Genomic DNA, 23,162 nt, shown 5'->3' with positions numbered 1-23,162 from the left:
CATTTCATTTATTCTGTGACATAGGCTAAATCTGATCTCAAGTTTGCATATGATCAAATAAAAACTTGAACACATATCATCTGATTCTAAAATGGCATGCTCTTCTCACCACAAAATGCTGCCTCAAAATAGCTGACTTGAGAGTTAAGACGAGGTTGATGATATTTCATGTCCATTCTTCAGAGAGAAACAGGCACAAAAATATCAGTGGACTGATGTGTGACCAAGGACAGACCTGTCAGCTAAAAAAAGCAAGGGGAGCAATTTTCTAAATAAATTTCATTTGTCATAATAGCAACATCAGATAGTGGGAACAAGAAGGTACCATAGAAATGACAACTCCCAAAAGAGTAAGAGTTAGAGTTATCATTTCTTCAATGTGTTAGGAATACCAAAGTGGTAAGCCTCCACTTTTATGGGAAAAAAATAGAATGATCTTACTGCAGAAGAGTCATAGGCTTGGTTTTATTTCTTGCTAAAATCAGGATTAATGATTATTAACAATATTAACAAGTGGGAGCTGAGTGTTCTGATTCTCTGAGGTCATCTCTTCGTTTTATAAGAAAGCATAAACTGTCTTCCAAAGTGTCTGTTCCAGTTTGCAATGAATGAGAGTTCCTGTTGCTCCATTTCCTCAGCAGCATTTGGCGTTGTCAGTATTCTAAATTCCGGCCATTCTAATCCTAGTGTCTCGGATGGTAAAGAACCCACCTGCAATGCATGAGATCCAGGTTCAATCCTTGGGTCAGGAAGATCCTCTGAAGAAGGGAATGGGTACCCACTCCAACATTCATGCCTGGAAAATCCCATAGACAGAGGAGCTTGGCAGGCTACAGTCCAAGGGATTGCAAAGAGTCAGACACAACTGAGCAATTAACACACACACAATAGGTGTGTCCTGGTATCTCATTGTTGTTTTAATGTGCATTTCCCTGATGACATGATCTAGAACACGTTTTCATATGATTATTTGCCATAATAACCTGTACCCTGTCTTCTTTGGTGAGGTGTCAGGCTGTTTGGCCCATCTTATAATCAGGTTGTATGTTTTCTTATTGTTGTGTTTTAAGAGTTCTCTCTATACTTTGGATAATAGTCCATTATTAGATATGTCTTTTGCAACTATTTCTTTCAGCCTGTGGCTTATCTTCTCATTCTCCTGGCAGAGTGTTTTGCAAGGCAAAACTTTTTAATTTTAATGAAATCCAACTTATCAATTCTTTATTTCATGGATCATGCTATTGTTGTATCTAAAAAGTCATCACCATACCCAAAGTCATCTAGGCTTTCTCCCATGTTATCTTCTAGGAGATTTATAGTTTCGCATTTTACATTTAGGCTTGTGATACATTTTAAGTTAATTTTTGTAAAGGGTTTAAGGTATGTGTCTAGTTTTGTTTTTTTGCATGTGGACATCCAGTTGTACTTCTGGCTGCATCGTTCAAGAGACTGTCTCTGTCCCATTGTTTTCGAATCCTTTGCTCCTTTGTCGAATATCAGTTGACTATATTTATGTGGGTCTATTTGGGGGCTGTATATTCTGTTCTATTGATCCATTACTGTAACACAATAGTAAGTCTTGAAGTTGGATAGTGTCAGTCCTCCAACTTTATTCTTTGAGTCTTTTGCCTCTGCATGTAAACTTTATAGTCAGTTTGTCAGGATCTCAAAATAACTTGCTAGGATTTTGATTGGGATTGCATTCAGTCTGCCGATCGAGTTGCGAAGACCTGACATTTCAACAATACTACGTCTTCCTATCCAGGAATATGAAATATCCCTCCATTTATTTAGTTGTTCTTTGATGTTATCCATCAGCGTTTTGTAGTTTTCCTCATATGGATCGTGTACATATTTTGTTAGCTATTATACCTAAGTATTCCATTTTTTGGATGCTAATGTAAATGGTACTATATTTTTAATTTCAAATTCCACTTGTGCATTGCTGGCATATAGGAAAGCAGTTGACTTAAATATTAAGCTTGTATTTGGCACCCTTGCTACAGTCACTTACTAGTTCCAGGAGTTTTTATGTCCATTCTTTTCAGATTTTCTACATAGACAATCATGCCATCTGTGAACAAAAACAGTTTTATTTCTTCATTCTCTATCTATATACCTTTTATTTCCTTTTATTCTTTTACGGTATTAGCTAGAGCTCCCAGTATGATGCTGAAAGGAATAGTAAGAAGGAAAATTCTTGCTTTGTATCTGATCTTAGTATGAAAGCTCAAGTTTCTCACTATTAAGTAAGATGTTAGTTGTAAGCTTTTTGTAGCTACTCCTTATCAAGTTGAGGAAGCTCTCTGCTATTCCTAGTTATTGAGAGGTTTTTATGATGAATAGGTGCTGGATTTTGTTGAATCCTTTTTCAGCATCTATTGATATCATGTGATTTTTATTCTAACCTGTTGATATGATGGATTACCTTAACTGATTTTTGAAAATTGAACCAGCATTGCATAATTGACATAAATCCCTCTTCATCGTGGTGTACATTTTTTCACACATTATTGTATTTGAAGCTTCTGTTGGCCCTAAAGTTACATGGGCCAGTTTTGCTCACATTTCATTGCCCAAGAAAGTCACATGACCACACTGAACTTCATAAGTGGGAGAAATGTGAATATATTTTAACAGCCCTAATGTCTACCATAACTGTGACCTCTACTTGTAGCTTACTGTATTAAAGCTATTAATATTTAACTTTCATAATAGTTGTGACAAAGCTGATGAAATGAATGAATTTGTGTTAAACTCTGAAACAATTTTGAAAATCAATGGTTAATTTCTATTAATTTCTATTTATTTTAGTTGTTAATTCAAATCCTGGATTAGCCCAAAAGAAATTGTCAGATATTTGTCCCTATTTTGCTTAGACTTTCAGAGACTTGAATTATGTTTATTATAGTAAGAAGCCCTAACAAACATAAATATAAGTGCACAAGCTTTTATACACCATATAGTAATCTACTTAGGAATATCCATATATTGAGGTCTTGCTGGACAAAGTGGGTAAATAAGCCAACCTCTTTCACATCCTGATATATCTACCAATGTGAAGTTACTAAACAGTAGCCAGCCAGAGTGCTGGAGGCAACTTGAAATTTTGAGAAATTAGAGAAGTTATTAATAAAAGACAGCTAAAGTGCAATTTGAAATCATTGCTGGTTTTTAAATATAAAAATCTTTTATTAAAGAGAAAGTAGCTACTCTGAACCTCAACTTGCTCATTGCTATAGAAAGGGAGTACATAAAATTACAAAGATACAGTGGATCCCTATAATAGCTTTTGAAATTCTATAAATCAGTAATTTTAGAAATTCTCATGTTTTAATGCATTTTTTAAATCTCTAGATGAAATGCAAAGGGATTCTCTAAATTATACTTGCAAAATATTTCAATAAAATATGTAAATAGGCTTATTAACTCTTGTGGTCAAAACCAAAAATTAAAGTCATTTTTCAGGATCTACCAATCTATCTTCAACCTGTTTCCATAAATCATTTTCCATATTAACATCAGGAAAATCCTGACTCTAAAATAAGTTGTCTGCCAAAAGGGGTGAGATTTTCCAGGTAAGAGGAAGCAGGAATGGGTTCTGTGGACACAGGATTTGGAAAGTCACTCTGAGATTGTTAGGCATTTGACTGTTAGCCTCCTTCTGGGGCTTGGGAGAGTTTTAAAATCTGCAGCAGAAAGGACTTTTTGATTTTTGTTGTCAAGTCACCAGAAAGTGTTTCCTGGTTTTCAGCTATTATTAGGGGAAACTGAAACTTTGTTTGTTTATTTAATCAAGTGGTTTTCTTTGAATTCAGAGGGTACCAAGCAATTGAGTCAGTAGACTACATAAAGAAGAATAACAGGGACATCTCCTGTGTTGCTTTCTGCTTGTGATGTTTTGTACTTCAAGAATTTGATTTTTACCTGCAGGTACCTTCTCCAAATACACTGTATTAAAATACCCAACACTAGAGTGAATGGTTTAAGAGCTCTACAGCAACATAATCTGGACCTTAGTTTTATAGTTTTCTACCTGAGTATTTTTAAACATCTTTTTAACTCCCACACACATATCATATATATGTATATGATAGTTGTGCAGTGTATATATGTATATATACATACAAATGCGTGCTTAATTATGTCCAACTCTTTGCCACCCAATGGACTGTAACACCAGGCCCCTCTGTCCCTGGAATTCTTCAGGCAAGAATACTGGAGTGGGAAGCCATTCCCTTCTCCAGAGGATAATGTTATTAATACTGGGGCTTCCCTGGTGGCTCAGAGGGCAAAGAATCTGCCTGCAATGCAGGAGACCAGGGTTCAATCCCAAGGTCAGGAAGATCCCCTAGAGAAGGGAATGGCTACCCACTCCAGTATCTTGCCTGGAGAATTCCAGGGACAGAGGGGTCAGGCGGGCTACGGTCCATGGGGTTGCAAAGAGACGGACATGACAAAGTACACATTCGTACATATTTTTACATATGTTTTAAAATATATTTTTTTCCTTATTATGGCTGTTGAGTTCTTACAAATAATTTCCATTGGTTTACTCCTGTGGTCACAACATGTTATTTTTATACATATCCCATTAAAAAAATGATCTAAAGAATTACATTTTGTTGCTTAACAACTACTACAAATTTAGCAGCTTAAAACAGTACCCATTTGCTAGTTCACTGTTCTGTAGGACACGTCTGGCCCGGCTGGGTTCCTGCCCAGGACATCACATGGCTGATGTTAGGGTGTTGGCTGGGCTGAGTATTGGCAGAGAACAGACTCTTGCAGGTGTTGGCCTGAGGTCTCCATTTTCTTTTTGCCTTTCAGCTAGGCATTGCTAAAGGCTACTCTCAGGTCCTTCCCACATGGTCCCCTCCATCTTCGAGACACAAAGGTACACTGAATCCTTCTTGTATTTCAAATCACCCTGGTTGACTCTTCTGGAACCAGCCAGAGATGGCACTCTGCTTTCAAAATGTTCATGTGGATATGTTAGGCCCACTGAGATAAGCTCCTTGTCTTTAGGTCAACTGGCTAGTAACCTTACTTACATTTGCAAAATCCCTTTGCCACGTAAGGTAGCTCAATCACAGGAGTCATCTTAGAATTCTGCCTAATATACTTTATATAGACATTCTCTGTTATATAGATTTTTAGGTTGAATAACATGATAAAGCATTTGAAACATTAAATGTGATTCATCATAATGAATTGTATTTAGGTTAAATTACTTCTGTTGTGAATGTATTGTAAAGGATTTGCAGTATTGAAAAATACATTTATTTTTAAAATAAGTCTATGAATGTATCAGATAAAAGTACATTTGGAAGACATATTTTAAAAAGCTATTATAAATGCATAGCATATGCCTAGAATTCTTTGATTCCATCAAACGACAGTGAATAGCCTTCTCTTCAGTGTATGCTGTTAATCATGGTCATGGTCATAAATGAATGATAGAAACTCAGACTTCAGAGCTAAGAGATCAGAGATTATCTGTCCCCCTCCCCCTCCTCTTTTTTTCATAAATGAGGAATCTGAGACTCAGAAGGGGGATAATGACTCAGAGAAGACCATAGAGCCAGCTAGTCGGTGGTAGAGATTGGCCTGGAAAACATGTTTTCTAATTTCCTGTCTAGAAGCCCATATATATACTTATGAAAAGTTAAAGTGTTAGTTGCTCAGTTGTGTCCAACTCTTTGTGATCCCATGGACTGTAGCCTGCCAAGCTCCTCTGTCCATGGAACTCTCCGGTCAAGAATACTGGAGTGGGTAGCCACTCCCTACTCCAGGGGATCTTCCCGACCCAGGGATCAAACCTGATTTCCTGCATTGCAGGCAGATTCTTTACCCTCTGAGCCACCAGGGAAGCCTCAGTATTAATGACAGTATCATTCAGTTCAGTCACTTAGTCGTGTCCGACTCTTTGCGACCCCATGAACCACAGCACGCTAGGCCTCCCAGTCCATCACCAATTCCCGGAGTCCACCCAAACCTATGTCCATTGAGTCGGTGATGCCATCCAACCATCTCATCCTCTGTCCTCCCCTTCTTCTCCTGCCCTCAATCTTTCCCAGCATCAGGGTCTTTTCAAATGAGTCAGCTCTTCGCATCAGGTGGCCAAAGTATTGGAATTTCAGCTTCAACATCAGTCCTTCCAATGAATACCCAGGACTGATCTCATTTAGGATGGACTGGTTGGATCTCCTTGCAGTCCAAGGGATTTTCAAGAGTCTTCTCCAATACCACAGTTCAAAAGCATCAATTCTTTGGCACTCAGCTTTCTTTATAGTCCAACTCTCACATCCATACATGACCACTGGAAAAACCATAGCCTTGGCTAGACGGACCTTTGTTGACAAAGTAATGTCTCTGCTTTTTAATATGCTATCTAGATTGGTCATAACTTTCCTTCCAAGGAGTAAATGTCTTTTAATTTCATGGCTGCAGTCACCATCTGCAGTGATTTTGAAGCCCCAAAAAACTAAAGTCAGCCACTGTTTCCCCATCTATTTCCCATGAAGTGATGGGACCGGATGCCATGATCTTAGTTTTCTAAATGTGGAGTTTTAAGCCAACTTGTTCACTCTCCTCTTTCACTTTCATCAAGAGGCTCTTTAGTTCTTCACTTTCTGCCATAAGGGTGGTATCATCTGCATATCTGAGGTTATTGATATTTCTCCCAGCAATCTTGATTCCAACTTGTGCTTCCTCCAGCCCAGCATTTTTCATGATGTACTCTGCATATCAGTTCAGTTCAGTTCAGTCACTCAGTCGTGTCCGACTCTTTGTGACCCTGTGAATCACAGCACGTCAGGCCTCCCCGTCCATCACCAACTCCTGGAGTTCACTTAAACTCATGTCCATCGAGTCACTGATGCCATCCACCCATCTCATCCTCTGTCGTCCCCTTCTCTTCCTGCCCCCAATCCCTCCCAGCATCAGAGTCTTTTCCAATGAGTCAACTCTTCGCATGAGGTGGCCAAAGAATTGGAGTTCCAGCTTCAAAATCAGTCCTTCCAATGAACACCCAGGACTGATCTTTAGAGTGGACTGGTTGGATCTCCTTGCAGTCCAAGGGACTCTCAAGAGTCTTATCCAACGCCACAGTTCAAAAGCATCAATTCTTCGGTGCTCAGCTTTCTTCACAGTCCAACTCTCACATCCATACATGACCACAGGAAAAACCATAGCCTTGACTAGACGAACCTTTGTTGACAAAGTAATGTCTCTTCCTTTTAATATGCTATCTAGGTTGGTCATAACTTTCCTTCCAAGGAGTAAGTGTCTTTTAATTTCATGGCTGCAATCACCATCTGCAGTGATTTTGGAGCCCAAAAAAATAAAGTCTGATACTCTTTCCTCTGTCCCCATCTATTCCCCATGAAGTGATGGGACCAGATGCCCTGATCTTATTAGTTTTCTGAATGTTGAGCTTTAAGCCAACTTTTTTACTCTCCTCTTTCACTTTCAGGAGGCTTTTTAAGTTCCTCTTCACTTTCTGCCATAAAGGTGGTGTCATCTGCATATCTGAGATTATTGATATTTCTCCCGGCAGCCTTGATTTCAGCTTGTGCTTCTTTCAGCCCAGCATTTCTCATGATGTACTCTGCATAGAAAGTTAAATAAGCAGGGTGACAATGTACAGCCTTGATGAACTCCTTTTCCTATTTGGAACCAGTCTGTTGTTCCATGTCCAGTTCTAACTGTTGCTTCCTGACCTTCATATAGGTTTCTCAAGAGACAGGTCAGGTGCTCTGGTATTCCCATCTCTTTCAGAATTTTCCACAGTTTATTGTGATCCACACAGTCAAAGGCTTTGGCATAGTCAATAAAGCAGAAATAGATGTTTTTCTGGAACTCTCTTGCTTTTTCGATGATCCAGCGGATGTTGGCAATTTGATCTCTGGTTCCTCTGCCTTATCTAAAACCAGCTTGAACATCTGAAAGTTCACAGTTCACATTTTGCTGAAGCCTAGCTTGGAGAATTTTGAGCATTACTTTACTGGTGTGTGAGATGAGTGCAATTGTGCGGTAGTTTGAGCATTATTTGGCATTGCCATTCTTTGGGACTGGAATGAAAACTGACCTTTTCCAGTCCTGTGGCCACTAAGTATCATTAATTGAAGATTTTCTATATAGCAGGCACTATCCTAAGCATTTTAAATGTATTTTTCTTAACCCTCACAAATTCTAGAGGTAGGCATTATTATTATCATTGCCATGTAAAGTTTAAGAAAGCTGAGTCACAGAAAAACTAGCTTGCTTCATGTCAGCCAGCTGGTACATGATAATGTAAGGATTCTAAGGGATTCAGAGAAGCAGTTGTGTACTGGGGCCCAACCTCTTCACTGTGCTCTGCTCTTTCCATCCCGGCAGTTGCTTCTAGTAGGGCCTTCCATATATTACAGCTCAGTATCCTCTCCCTGAACAGCGCTACAGGCTACTCATCAGTTATATTCTGACAACAAATCAGGGAATAGCAGAGAACTGGGAGTCAGGAAACTGTGTATAAACTCTGGTTCGGTTGGTTATTTTCTGTATGGCTTCAGGGAATTTTGTCACAGCTGGGACCCTGGGATACTGTATGTGTAAAATGGGGATTGTGAAAATTCTAAAGAGGACACGTTAAAAGCAATCTGTAAACAAGAGGATTACATGCTTATTGTACTGTTATTTTTTGTCAAATGGTGGCTAATTCTCTTTACCCTATAATAGCAGGTTTTCAAGTTACTTTTGCTGTGATGAGTCAGGCATTAAATGAAAAATAGTAGATTTTTAACACTGCAAAGGCTGTGTTCTGAGGCCTTTAGGAAATCATGTTTTCTGTGCATACCCTCATTCTGAATTTTCAGATGTCACTGAAGTTGTATGTCTCAGTTGGTGGTGATTTTTCATTCAGGCATTCTTCACCGGAAGCGAATAGTGCAGCTTCCACAGAGGGGCCAGGACTCCCTCACACCAGCTCAGCACCTTTCATGATTCCTCATACCTGTACAAAGTTTTACTACTCTTTTGATTAATTTAAGTTGTGTTGATTTCTGCTGTATAGCAAAGTGAATCAGTTATATATACTATACATATATCCACTCTTTTTTAGATTCTTTTCCCTGTCATAGGTCATTACAGAGTATTGAGTAGAGTTCCCTGTGCTATACAGTAGGTCCTTATTAATTATCTATTTTATATATAATAGTGTGTATATGTCAGTCCCAGTCTCCCAACTTATCCCTCCCCCTCTTCCTCCTTGGTAATGACTCTATTTCTGTTTGTAAATAAGTTCATTTGTACCATTTTTTAAGATTCCACATATAAGTGATATGATATTTGTCTTTGACTTAACTTCACTCAATTTAATGTGGCCATTCTGAGAATCACTCTCAAATAAAATCATAAATATTGAGTGTATGACTGTCAAGATCTACTCTTCATCCCCATCCTTTTTGTTGTTGTTGTTAACATTTCATTCTTTGTTTTATGAATATGCATATTTTTTGCTATACTGTTTGAAAGTAAGTTGCAAACAATGTAAGACTTGAGATCTAAATACTTCAGCATGTATCTCCTAATGATAAGGAAATTTTATATAATATATGCCATTATCTACCTAGGAAAATTAACAATTTTATTATCCTATCTAATATCCAATTCATATTCAGATTTCCCCTACTTGTCCTAAAATTCCTTTTAGTATATTGCTTTTAAGGTTTCTTTTTTTTTTTTAAGAAACCAAAGTATACTCATAGCATTTAATGGTTACATCCTGTGATATTTTTAAATCTGGGACAATTTTCCCACCTTGTTAGTTTTCATGATATTAATTTTAAGTGATTCTTGAACAAAATCCCATGTTCTGGGTTTACCTGGTTTTGTGTGTGTGTATCATTTATCTTGTTATTCTCTCCTATTTCTGAAAACTTAGAAGATTGTTACAAAGACCTGATTAGAAACAGGTTGTATATTTTTGTCCAGATCAACCTGATAGGTGCTACAGTGATTGCCACACTATCAGTGCTACTAAGTTGGCTCCCGTGATTAAGATGGCAATAGCCAGGTTTCCCCATGTTAAAATACGTATTCTCCTGTAGTGATTAGAACTAATTTGTAGGATGATTTTTTTGGCTTATGTTAATATTCTTTTATTTAATGGCATTAGCATCCATTGATATGTCTTATTTGAATTATTCCGTTGGAGGTTGCAAATGAGTAATTTTAACATTTTATCATTTTGTACACATATTAACTAATCATTTCTCTGGAAGGATGTGCTTTCCCTCACCTATGGACGGTGATGTATCTCCTCTGAATAGTTCATATCAGTACAACATGTTTTAACTATCAATTATCTAAAATATCAGCCTCAGTTGTAGATCACTCTACATATCTACTGATCTGTGGATCTGAGATCAGTCATTACATGTTTTATATGTACTTATTAAAGCATTTTGATGTACATTAAAGTTGGAAGTAGAGAACAGATGAAATTTAAAGCAGTGTTTCAAAATGGTGAGTGTATATTTCAAGAGGTTTGATGGAAAGGATTTCCACAAGTCATTGGCAATATCACCAAGTATTTATTGATCTAAAAGGAAGTTATTAATACCAGGCAATAAAAGAGTTTACCATCTCCCAAAATACTGATCATATGTATGGTCGATGTGGATAAATAGTGAGGCCTGACAGGGAGTGAATTAATATAAGTATTTTGAGCCATCCCCCTGTTGCTGCAGCTTTAGCTGAGTCTGCTGAGTCTCTCAGCTCCACATTCTAACCTGTAAGGTCTCTAACAATTGGGGCTGTTTCTTGGATCATAATCTGCCCAAATTTTAAGCCCATCTCAAATCCCACCCTCTCTGTGAGCAGGAGCTCCTTCCTCCTGTCCTCTGCAGATGGCAGTTTGTACGTCTGTCACATCTGCGGTCTTGACTCTGCTTCTTTCCTATTTGGCCTCCTACTGGGCTTCCATAAGCAAACCTCCTAGTCAGACTGTTAAAGATCCTTAAGAACATGACTTGGTGGTGATTGTACTTTAGTTACTAGGTTGTGTCTGGCTCTTTTGAGACACCTTGAACTGTAGCCCACCAGGCTCCTCTGTCCATGGGATTCTCCAGGCCAGAATACTGGAGTGGGTAGCCATTTCCTTCCCCAGGGCATCTTCCCAACCCAGGGATCAAACCTGGGTCTCTGTGAATTCTTTACCAACTGAGCCACCTGGGAAGCCCTAAGAACATGACTATCCATGACCAAAAGCTCAAAAGCTCTTTTTTCACTTGGGAATGCTGGGTTTTTCATTCCCTATGAGAATCTCTCTGAAAACTGCCAAGAGATGTGAAAAGTGTTTTCAGGCAGGGCTGTCTCCTTAGTGTAGCTTTCTTTTTACTTTCTAATATTCATCACTCTACAAAAACAAGTTTTTCTATGAAAGTTGAAGGTAGAATTGAGGATTACTCACCACCTATTCTTTGGAAATAATGTGAAGGCCTACTTCTTTGACTATGACAAAAAGAAAGAAAAAAGAAAAAGACAGGCATAAATTAAATCTTGATTTAAATATTACAATGAAAACAAAGCTTATTTTATTTTACATAGTTTGAACCTTTTTGTTCCTTTTGTTACCTATTTGAACACTGTTTTAAATGGAAATAAAACAATGGTATTTTGTGTTTCTTGACAATTTTTTAGAAAATTTTCATCCCACTCAAGACAAGATTTGAAATACCTTTTCTGTCTCCTTCATAAAAGCACTTTAGATTTATGCAGTTTTTTTTTTTCTTTCATCTGAGAACCTCAGTGCATTGGCTGCTGCATTTGTTACCTGATGGTGATGACAGAACTATCACCTCTTTTGTTTTCTGTCTTTGCAGAAACCGGAGGTAAAAAGCTACGGAGCACTGTCCAGAGAAGTACAGAAACAGGCTTGGCTGTGGAAATGAGGAACTGGATGACTCGACAAGCGAGCCGAGAATCTACCGACGGCAGCATGAACAGCTACAGCTCAGAAGGAAAGTGAGTGATGCTGGCCGAGCAGTGGTCTCCTCCACGCCTCGCTGCAGTCTTCCTTCTCTCCCTGTCTCTCTCTGCTTTCACAGAAGCTAACTCGCATGCTCCAGGGCACAGCTTTAACCTTCACTGGCTGATTTGCTGTGAAGAAAACTTTTGCTTACCTGCCACTGAGAAATGTGACATGCTTGGCTTTTTATATCAATGGACATAGGTTTGGGGATAAAGTGTTTCACTTTAAAGGCAAGATACTAAAATATAGCTGTCACAAATGGAAGTTTGCCCTACCTTGAAATGATACATAAAAACACAGCAACACTGTAAGTTCCAATGCCCATGCCACATGTACAATGCTAATTTTGAAAATCGTTGCTCTAACAGTTATCACTAAAAAATATAGAAAACTGATACATGCTTAGTTCCATCCAGTAACAGTTTGGATAAATGTAACAACAAAAAAGAAACGCCACAAACTTTGCTGAGCCTTTCCTTTATGTAATTATCATGTAGCTTTCCCTTGACTCCACTGTGTCTGAGGTATTTTTAAGGCTTTCGTAATGATTGTACAGCCCTGTCACCCACGAATTAACAGTAATTAGCAACTGCAGAGCTGTAGATAGATATGTAAAGGACATTAATAGAGGAAAGGGGGGTTTAGTGACCTCATCTGTCATCACTATGGAAGCAGCAGATGCTTAGGGAACATAGTGTGTAGTTAAGTTCACAAATGTGTGGCCATGGGAGCAGCTGGCAGAGCGTTGATGATATTGCCTTAGGAATCATTTGCGTAGCATAGTTATGTAAATACAAGAGATGTATATGGTTTTCATACATCTATAAATAAGGTTATATGTGATATTTATGGAAGCATTAAAAATGTTCAGATTATATATTTGGGAATTAAGCTTGGGGGAAGAAACAGATTTGACATTAATAAAGGAAGTCTTAAAAGAGATGGAGAATCAAGTAAAAAGAAATGTGCATGAGCACTCACCACTGCAAAGCGCTGTGTTAGATACTGTTAGGGATTTTAAACGTTTGAACGATGACCCCCGCACTCCAGGTGCTTATTGTCTTATTGGAGAAATGGGGTTAATACGCATAAATTCACTCAACAGGTATTTCCGTACCTTCTAATGTTCTAGGTGCTTCACCATGAGTTGGGGATATAAATCACACAAGGGGGCAAAACTCAGTTGTTGGTTTGACATAGGCTTTAGAATCATATAGGCTTAAATGCTAATCTGTTTTTGGTGCTATACAAATTTGGGCAAGTTATGTAATTTTTTAAGATTCATTTATTTATTTGATTTTTTATCATTCATTTATTTTATTCATTAGTTGAGTTTAATAAGTACATACAGTATTGCAGGCATGGTTCTAGTGCTGGAGATATAGTAGTAAACACAGAAGGAAAAAACCCTACCCTCATCAAACTCACAGTCTAACAGATAAGATGGACAATAAACTAGAAAACGTATTTAAGTGCATATATAAAAAAATCTAGTAAAATATATAATAGACTGGGTGGTGTAAGTGCTAAAGAGATAAAGGTAGGAAGAGAGATGGTAGGTTAAGGATAGGGTTTTATGAAGGACAGACAGGGAAAGGGGGCACATCTGAGTAAAAATCTGAAGGAAGTTAGTGAGCATGTAGGTATATGAACAACATTTCAGGCTGCAGCAGGGCTGAGGCAGGAGCTTGCCTGGCAACCACAATGGGAAGGGCATCCCTGGGGAGTGAGGCAGAAGTGGTAAGAAATTAGAGATATGGTGGGCAGGGGTGGACGGCTGGTGTTGTCTTTACATATCATTGCAAGGACTTTGCTTTACTCAGATTGGGATGAGAAACCAATGCAGGACAGTGAGCAGACACCTGACATTATCTGACTTCAGCTCTAACAGATCAGTCTGGTTGCTGTGGGAGTGGAGAGTAGAAGTGGCAACAGGGGGATCGTTCAGAAGGCTGTTGCAGCAACACAGAAGGAGAAAATGATCCTGGGACCTGAATGGTAGCATTAGCGAGGTCAGCTTCTGGAGGTATTGACAGGAGAACCAATAAGATTCAATAATGCATTTGATGTGAATGTGAGAGAAAGAGTGTGTATTGGTTTGTTGCGCTGCGCTCAGTCGTGTCTGACTCTTTGCAACCCCATGGACTGTAGCGCGCTAGGCTCCTCTGTCCACGGGATTCTCCAGCAAGAATACTGGAGTGAGCTGCCATGCCCTCCTCCAGGGGATCTTCCGACCCAAGGATTGAACCTGTGTCTCTTGAGACTCCTCCATTGCAGGCAGATTCTTTACCCACTGAGCTATCTAGGAAGTTTGTTAGGGCTACTGTTAAAAAAAATAAAAAGAAACAAAACACAGAAATAATACCACTTAAACAACAGAAATTTATTTTCTCATAGGTTTGGAGGATGAAAGTCTTAAGATCAAGATGTCAACAAGTTTAGCTTCTCCTGAGACCTCTCTTCTTCTTGGCCCCTAAATGGCCACTTTTTCACAAGGTCCTCACATGGTATTTCCCCTCTGCATATGTACCCCTGGCGTTTCTTCTAAGGACACCATCATATTAGCTTAGGGCCCCACCGTTATGACCTCATTTAACCTTCTGCTAAGTCACTTCAGTCGTGTCCGACTCTGTGCGACCCCTGAGACGGCAGCCCACCAGGCTCCCCCGTCCCTGGGATTCTCCAGGCAAGAATACTGGAGTGGGCTGCCATTTCCTTCTCCAATGCATGAAAGTGAAAAGTGAAAGTGAAGTCGCTCAGTCATGTCCAACTCTGAGTGACCCCATAGACTGCAGCCCACCAGGCTCCTCCGTCCATGGGATTTTCCAGGCAAGAGTACTGGAGTGGGGTGCCATTGCCTTCTCCTCATTTAACCTTCAGATCAGATCAGATCAGATCAGTCGCTCAGTCATGTCTGACTCTTTGCGACCCCATGAATCACAGCACGCCAGGCCTCCCTGTCTATCACCAACTCCTGGAGTTCACTGAGACTCACGTCCATCGAGTCAGTGATGCCATCCAGCCATCTCATCCTCTGTCGTCCCCTTCTCCTCCTGCCCCCAATCCCTCCCAGCATCAGAGTCTTTTCCAATGAGTCAACTCTTCGCATGAGGTGGCCAAAGTACTGGAGGTTCAGCTTTAGCATCATTCCTTCCAAAGAAATCCCAGGGCTGATCTCCTTCAGAATGGACTGGTTGGATCTCCTTGCAGTCCAAGGGACTCTCAAGAGTCTTCTCCAACACCACAGTTCAAAAGCATCAATTCTTCTGCACTCAGCCTTCTTCACAGTCCAACTCTCACATCCATACATGACCACAGGAAAAACCATAGCCTTGACTAGACGAACCTTTGTTGGCAAAGTAATGTCTCTGCTTTTGAATATGCTATCTAAGTTGGTCATAACTTTCCTTCCAAGGAGTAAGCATCTTTTAATTTCATGGCTGCAGTCACCATCTGTAGTGATTTTGGAGCCCAGAAAACCTTAACCATCCTTTAAAGTTTCTACCTTCAAATACAGTCATAACTGGGAATTATAGCTTTAGCAGTCTGTCCAAAGGAAAAGACAATTGCAAGGCTGAGCAATTGAAAGAATGAAGTTGCCATTTAAGATAGGAATCCTCTTGAGAAGAACAGAGTTTGGTTTTCTGTTTGTTTGGGGGTTGAAAGTCAGTGTGGGACAAGTTGAGTTTTGATTGCCTGTTAGACATTCAAGCAGGTAAGTAGAGCAGTTAGAATACAGGTCTGGGACCCAAGGGAGAAGCCCAAGCTGGAGATGTCAGTCAAGGTAATGTCACTACAGACAATGTTTAAAACCTTGAGATAGGATGAGATTGCCAAGGGAATTGGGACATACAGGGAAGAGGTCAAAGGATTGAGTGGCTATATTTAGTGGTAGAACTAGCAAAGGAAACAGTGAAATAGCTGCAGAAGAAAACCAGAAGACTACAGAGTTCAGGAAGCAAAGTGTTTCAAGTGAGAGGGAATGATCATTTGGATCAAATGAGACCAATATGTTCAATTAGACAAGTACAGAGTATTAACAATCAAGATTTACTACTCTAGTTATTAGGTAACCTTTATCAGAGAAGTTTTGGTGGAGTAGAGAAAAACAAAGCTTGGAAGAGAGCAAGGGAAAACTGATTACAGTTTCACTAGAGAATGAGAGGAAAGAAATTGAAGATAGGGACTTCCTTGGCAGCCCGGTGGTTGACATCGAGTTTCCAAAGCAGGAGGCACGGGTTTGATCTCTGGTCGGGAACTAAGATCCCACATGCCTGTGCAGTGCGGCAGGAAAAAAAAAAAAAAAAGAAGTTAAAGAAAGTGAAAAGATTGTACATAGAGACATCTCTTTCAAGAAATTCCAGGGAGAGAAATGAGATTGTAGCTGAAGGGGAAAGGGTGTTGGGAAAGGGATTTTTTATTTCTTTAAGGAGGAAGAAATAGTGTGTTTGGGTATTGATGGCAGTAATCTGAAGGCTTTCTTCACTGATGAAAATGGATTAAATAACAGACTGTCTCATAATGCAGCTGAGAGATTCAGTATGCTCATGCCAGTCACAGAATAAGTGCTCAGCGTGTAGGAGTTCTGTACGTAGAACTCACAGCTCGTGCCCTCCAGACACGAGAAAGGCACACAGACAGAAGTGTGCGCACAGTGCAGGACTCGGGCTGCTGGAGGAGAAGGAGGGCCGTGGGGGTGCAGGGGGCGCTCGGGATCCAGTTAATATGTGACAAAATGGCGATACCAACTTCTCCTGCCACAGGCAAGGGGTTAGATGGAAACAGGAGTGGAGGGTAACACAAAATAATCCTCTGTGTTTGCTTTTAGTCTGATCTTCCCTGGTGTCCGCTTGGCCTCGGATAGCCAATTCAGTGATTTTCTGGATGGCCTTGGCCCTGCCCAGCTAGTGGGGCGCCAAACTCTGGCCACACCCGCCATGGGTAAGAATTTCTGTCATGTGATTCGCTGTTTCCCTTTTAGCTTATTGAAAAATCACATTCCCCAATTTCATAAGATCTTTAGGAGTATTATCCGGAATGAGTATCTTTAACAACATAACCTTCAACTTTTTCCATTTTAATTTATATGCTTTTTAAAGTAAGATATCACTGATACATTTTAAAATATATTTGAATGTAGGAAACTACATGGGAAATGAGCCAACAAGGCTAAACCAAGATCTTTGACACAAGCATTTTTCCATCTGCTTTTGTGTGTTAAGGCCTGTTTGTTTCTTCCTCACTCGCTATTAGGTGACATTCAGGTAGGAATGATGGACAAAAAGGGACAGCTGGAGGTGGAAATAATTCGGGCCCGTGGCCTTGTTGTGAAACCAGGTTCCAAGACACTGCCAGGTAAGAACAAGAGAGATTTCTTCTGTTACTGTTCATCATCTACACTTTTCAATTCAGAGACTTTGTTTTTGAAGAGGTGCTGAAAACTTTGTTTTTAGATAATCAAGGGTACTGATAAATGAGTCAGTTATCTGTAGTAGTTTGCGTTTCTCCTGAGTGAGCACCAGTCAGGGTCATCTGGTGGGGAGAAGTCATTAGCTAATAAGCACATATGTGGTAGAAACCCTACAAAATAAAAACTATCACACTTATGTACATGTTGCACAAAATGAATTACCTAAGAAGTTCTTGTTAGCTGATATTTTGTGTTATTCTGTTTATCTGAGCTTCAAAATTCTCCTTAGAAATCCTTAGAGTTCTGGAATTAGAATAAATATAGGTACATATAGGTCCCCAAAATAGCATAAACCCATAGATGAAGGACATTCTAGCTAGAAGACTCTTACTTCCTGGAGTGTATAGAGAGGCACCATTATAAGTTTTTATTGCAATCTCACATTTTGTACCAAAATATTATAATCTAAGGTGCTTAGAGCCATAGGGAATGCCAAAGATTCCAGATGCCTGGTGCAGAGATGTAGACAACTTCAGACCTGATGTACAGAACAATACTGAAACTTGGTTTCTCACCTCAGCACCTCCACTGAACGAATTGTAATTTTGAATCTCTAACCTAGAAAGTTCATGTTGTTACCCAGTGTTGCCTATTGTACAACTTTGCAGTGCTGAGTAAGACAGTTGTGTTCATAAAGGTCTCAGAGTTTAGTCACCTGATTGCTAGAAAGAATACCGCAATTTGTACATGCATGAAAATGCTTTTATAAAGAGTCTGTCAGAAAAATATCAATCCATGGTATTTATAATTAGTTGCCTCTTTCCAGATAATTTGAACATATTACATCAAATCCCACCCTTGTCTTGTACCCACACCATCAATAAATAAGCCCTTTTGAGTGATAAATGCTCCATGGGGACAGGTAAAACAGTATGATTTTGAGAACGTTTAACTAGATTTATGAATTGACACATGAAAAACTGAGTGAGACCTCTTTCTTGGATATTGTTAGAGAGTTCTCTTTTAAAAGCAGTATATAAAACCAGTTGATGGCAAAACAGTAATCAACTCAGAGGCTGTGTTAACTGCCTAAAACTACCTGAATGACTGATATCTAATCTATTGTTATCTAATTTATCTATTGTTTATCTCATAATTTTGACATAATGTGGAAAGGCCAGTGATTTTTTGATTGCTGGCTCTTTTAACCAGTGACTAAGCTGTGGCAGGTGTCATCCACAAGTTGGGTGTTCTGTAACCATAGCTCATCACTTAACTCTCCTGTGTTTTCTTTCCCAAGCACCATACGTAAAGGTGTATCTATTAGATAATGGAGTCTGCATAGCCAAAAAGAAAACAAAAGTGGCAAGAAAAACGCTGGAACCCCTTTACCAGCAACTATTATCTTTTGAAGAAAGTCCCCAAGGAAAGGTTTTACAGGTATTTATTGACTTGTATATTCCTTACCTAAGAAGGTGTCTTCATGGAGTCAAACATTCTCTTCCAATCCTCCCCCCAGCTGAAATTCTTGGGAAACTTCCAAGCAGTGGCCAGCGCTATAAAGCTGTACACTCTAGGGAACTATGCTGAATGTAATAAACCATAATGGAAAAAAAATAGGAAAAAAAGCCAACACAGTTTCCTTTAAAGTCAACTATAGACTTGTAAACCCCCATCACACATCAGCTCTTATCTTCCTTAATGGCTTAGGATCCTAATACTCCTGTAGAGTTTTCCGACTGTACCTTTGAATTCCAGTAAAGATAACTATCCCAGTAATTAAATACAACTACATAACTCGATGTTTGATGTCAGCACATTGTATGAAAGTTGCTCAGTCGTATCTGACTCTTTGCGACCCTGTGGACTGACTATACAGTCTATGGAATTGTCCAGGCCAGAATACTGGAGTGGGTAGCCATTCCCTTCTCCAGGGGATCTTCCCAACTCAGGGATCAAATCCAGGTCCCCTGCATTACAGGCATATTCTTTACCAGCTGAGCCACCAGGAAGCCCAAGAATACTGGAGTGGGTAGCTTATCCCTTCTCCAAAGGATCTTCCCGACCCAGGAATTGAACCGGGGTCTTCTGCATTGCAGGTGGATTTTTTGCCAACTGAGCTTTCATTAATTGATTGTATTTTGGTTTACAAGCTCTTACATACATGATTGTACTGACATTGCTCTTTTAATTTTGCCAACAGATCATTGTCTGGGGAGACTATGGCCGCATGGATCACAAATCCTTTATGGGAGTGGCCCAGATACTTTTAGATGAACTGGAGCTATCCAACATGGTGATCGGCTGGTTCAAACTCTTCCCCCCTTCCTCCCTAGTAGATCCAACCTTGGCCCCTCTGACAAGAAGAGCTTCCCAATCATCTCTGGAAAGTTCAACTGGACCTTCTTACTCTCGTTCATAGCAGCTGTAAAACTGTTGTCATAGCAACCAGCGTTACAAAAAAAAAAATCACAGGTCGCAAACCCTGGTAACACTGCATGCTTAATGTTGTGTCTTCTGAGCCTGTTCCTAGGGATACAAAGCGATCCTGTGTTCTCAGAGGAAGTTGCACACATTGTGCCCTAAAGGAGGCCCTCAGGTGAAGGAGCGGAGCTATGAAGAACTATCAGGTTTGGAGTTCAGTAACACTCGAGTTTTGGTCCAATCTGAAGCCATGGATTAATATCAAAGAATCAGTCAGTTTCATGCAACAAAAGCCCTTTTCAATGGCACCTTTATATTTTTATTGTTCCTTTTTCTTCATTTCTCTGACCCCCAAAATCCTGTGATGCCACAGAAATGGAGCTATCCAGCCATTAAGCCATGTTATAAGTGAAGGACTGCGTCCTGGGAAGCATCAGGTGAAAAGCAAGAGACCAAAGATGAGGTCTAGGACAGAACGTCAGCCCTCCCCCGGACTGGACAGGAGCAGCCGGTCCAAGTGACGACGTGAGCAGTGGCAGACCTCAGAGCTCCAGCAGGCATGTCATTCACTAATGCCAAGTTGTGTTGGTCTCTGAAAAACAAAATTCTGTGGCTACACTGTACTGAATGAAATTAAACTTTTTTTTTTGCATGGACAGATTAGCTGAATATTTAAATTATTTTCTTGGGGCTGCAACTTGCAAAAAAAAAAATTCAGCCATTTTTGACAATTTATATTATTTTTAAAAATAAATTTCACTAGTGCATGGTTTTAAAAAAGGGAGAGAATGCAGCAGGGTGATACAAAGACACACCATGTTTATTCTTTAATCACAGTCTGTGTTTTGGCAGACATTGCAGAAGAAAATACTTTCTAGAAAATACTTAAAATTCTCTTTATGTGACAAATAAGTATAATATATTCAATTTATTTCCATGGTAAATATACAAATCTTACAAAGTTCAACATGTGCAAATTATTCACATCTTTCTTCCTTTCTCTCACTTTTCGTCTTCTCCCTCTTTTAATCTTTTTATTTTCTTTCTCCCTACTAGAGTGAACATTATGCTAAAAAAAAAAAATGACAAGTTTTTTGACCTAATACTCTCTTAATACCCCATGTTCGATTCAGAGCTATAGATACATCTGAATTTCTCAAAGAGGGAAAAAACTATTTAAGAGCTTTCTTTATTTCAAGCATGTTGAAAAGGATTTTGCAACATGACTTGGGAGTACATTAAAGTAAGTCAGCATGTGTTTGATAAAGAAGATATTTGAACTTTTGCAATTTATTGTACAGTGCATGGTAATTTTATTTTCACCTTCCAAGTTCAGTTTACAGGAAAATCCTAAAATCATGTGGCCATTGTAATGTCTAATAAATTTGTTTTTAGCACCAGCATTATTCATACAGGGGTTAAAGTATTATTTCTAGAAGGTTTTAGGTTTTGTTTTTAATTAATTAAAAGCAATTTCTTTAGCCAATTTCCATTTACTATATGACTAGAAGCACTGCTAAAAATTTGGAGCCCTGAAAGACAGGGCAGTTTATTAATTCATTTTTCTGTAGTAAAACTCAATTTTTCACAAATTATATTTCTAAAGAAACACAGCAAACATAAATTTGCAACAGATAATTTTAAAGCTCCGATTTTTAGGTAATTCAAAGAAAGTCAATCTGCCTGTTAACAGTTCTTTGATGCCATCACCAAAAGTCTACACACAAATGCCCTAAAATCAAACCCCTGCCTTTGGTTTTACAGACAGTTATTACCATTGGGTGGTGCTGCAAGGTCAAATTTCTCTTAAGTTCCCCTATTTAGAGGAAAAGTCACCGAGTAATGTAATAAGCCACCCATAGTTTCTATTTCTTTCTGTACACTTTGATAACATGTTCTTATAGATTGATTTTAACTTCTAGCAACAACTTTTGAAATCTACATACATACCATTTGTTTAAGTTAATGCCATGCACAAAAATTGCTCTTTTGTGTTCCTTTTAAATTCAATGCTGACCATTAAAAACTATCATGCTTGATATGGTGCAAAAGTTAAAAATGAGTATCACTAAAAATGCCTTCTCTTTATGTGGTGCAATATGAAATACACCGAGACTGTGTCTTGACATTCTGAGACCTACGATGGACCCAGGTAAAGTTGTGAAATAAATGAATAAAACTATTGAAATAATTTAGACACTTGTGTACCAGCAACAATTGATTTAATAGACCTATAGCGTCTATACTATCCCTTAGAATAAACGTTTAACATTTTCCTGATACTAAGATGCAGTCGCATAATCTATATAAATTATTTCTAATTTTAATAAGAAGGACATGACTGTATGGAATATTTGTACATACCTGTCATTATGCAGTATTTATTTTAAAGTTGGTGGTTTTTTTTTTTTTTAATTTTCACATGTCTGCACCTCAACTTGTGACCTAGTCATGTAAATAGCATTATGCCAGTGACCATTGCTGCCCTGTACATAATATGTTTTAAAAGTAAAGGGAATTCCAGTTGGAAAAAAATAAAAAGGGCAGATTAGTCCTGTGATGAACACCAACTAATGTAAAACTCAAATTCATTCTGGTGATGGTATTTAACACTTTAAATAAAACATTTTCTTTACAGACGTTGTATGCATGGCCTTCTGACTTCTCTTCTCCCCACGCATCCCCAAACCCACTGCAGCTCTTTCCCTGAACCCACACATCACTTAGAGACACTGAAATCATCTTCTTCTGCCTCTCCGTAACAGAAGCAGACCGATGGTCTTGGCAGGTAGCCCTCAGCAGAGCACTTCTTTTAAAAGCCAAAGGATTTCAGCTCACATCATTAAATTTGTTGCTTTTCAAAAGGTCATTCCACATTGAGGTGCTTTCTGATGAAGTGACTTGGCAACTCCCAAATTTAAATGAATGAGGTTTCTGAGTCAGTGTGGCCTCCACTGACAGCAGGGTCAGAATCATGTACAAGCTCTGCCATTCCCTGGGTGGAGATGACAAGGTGACAGTTGGCTCTATGCTGTGTTTCCACTGATGTGTCAGTCCAGCTTCGTGGGAGACCAGAGTGGGGTGCATTTTCAGTTGGGGAATTATACGTGGTAACCTGACATATGGTGGTTTAGTCCCTAAGTCATGTCCAACTTTTGCGACCCCATGGACTGTTGCCCACCAGCCTCCTCTGTCCATGGGATTTCCCAGGCAAAAATACTGGAGTGGGTTGCCATTTCCTTCTCCAGGGGATTTTCCAGACCCCGGAATCAACCCAGGTCTCCTGCATTGCAGGTGGATTCTTTACCGACT

The 23,162-nt window shown here is 39.2% G+C and overlaps 1 protein-coding gene across 10 annotated transcripts in view; it reads left to right on the top strand.

The window, feature by feature from the left end:
• RIMS2 (regulating synaptic membrane exocytosis 2) overlaps positions 1-22,489 on the top strand; it is a 611,677-nt gene extending 589,188 nt beyond the window's left edge. For all 10 annotated transcript variants that reach the window (XM_055546480.1, XM_055546481.1, XM_055546482.1 and 7 more), the window contains 5 exons: positions 11,868-12,009; positions 16,845-16,957; positions 17,270-17,371; positions 18,727-18,866; positions 19,630-22,489. In XM_055546480.1, coding sequence (XP_055402455.1) covers positions 11,868-12,009; positions 16,845-16,957; positions 17,270-17,371; positions 18,727-18,866; positions 19,630-19,848 — 716 coding nt within the window. In that variant the 3' untranslated portion in view covers positions 19,849-22,489. The remainder of the gene's footprint in view (positions 1-11,867; positions 12,010-16,844; positions 16,958-17,269; positions 17,372-18,726; positions 18,867-19,629) is intronic.
• The last annotated feature ends 673 nt before the right edge of the window (positions 22,490-23,162 follow it).

This window comes from Bubalus kerabau, chromosome 14 (genome assembly GCF_029407905.1).
Source record: "Bubalus kerabau isolate K-KA32 ecotype Philippines breed swamp buffalo chromosome 14, PCC_UOA_SB_1v2, whole genome shotgun sequence".
Taxonomy (NCBI): Eukaryota; Metazoa; Chordata; class Mammalia; order Artiodactyla; family Bovidae; genus Bubalus; species Bubalus kerabau.
This window is presented reverse-complemented; position numbering and strand designations above follow the sequence as displayed.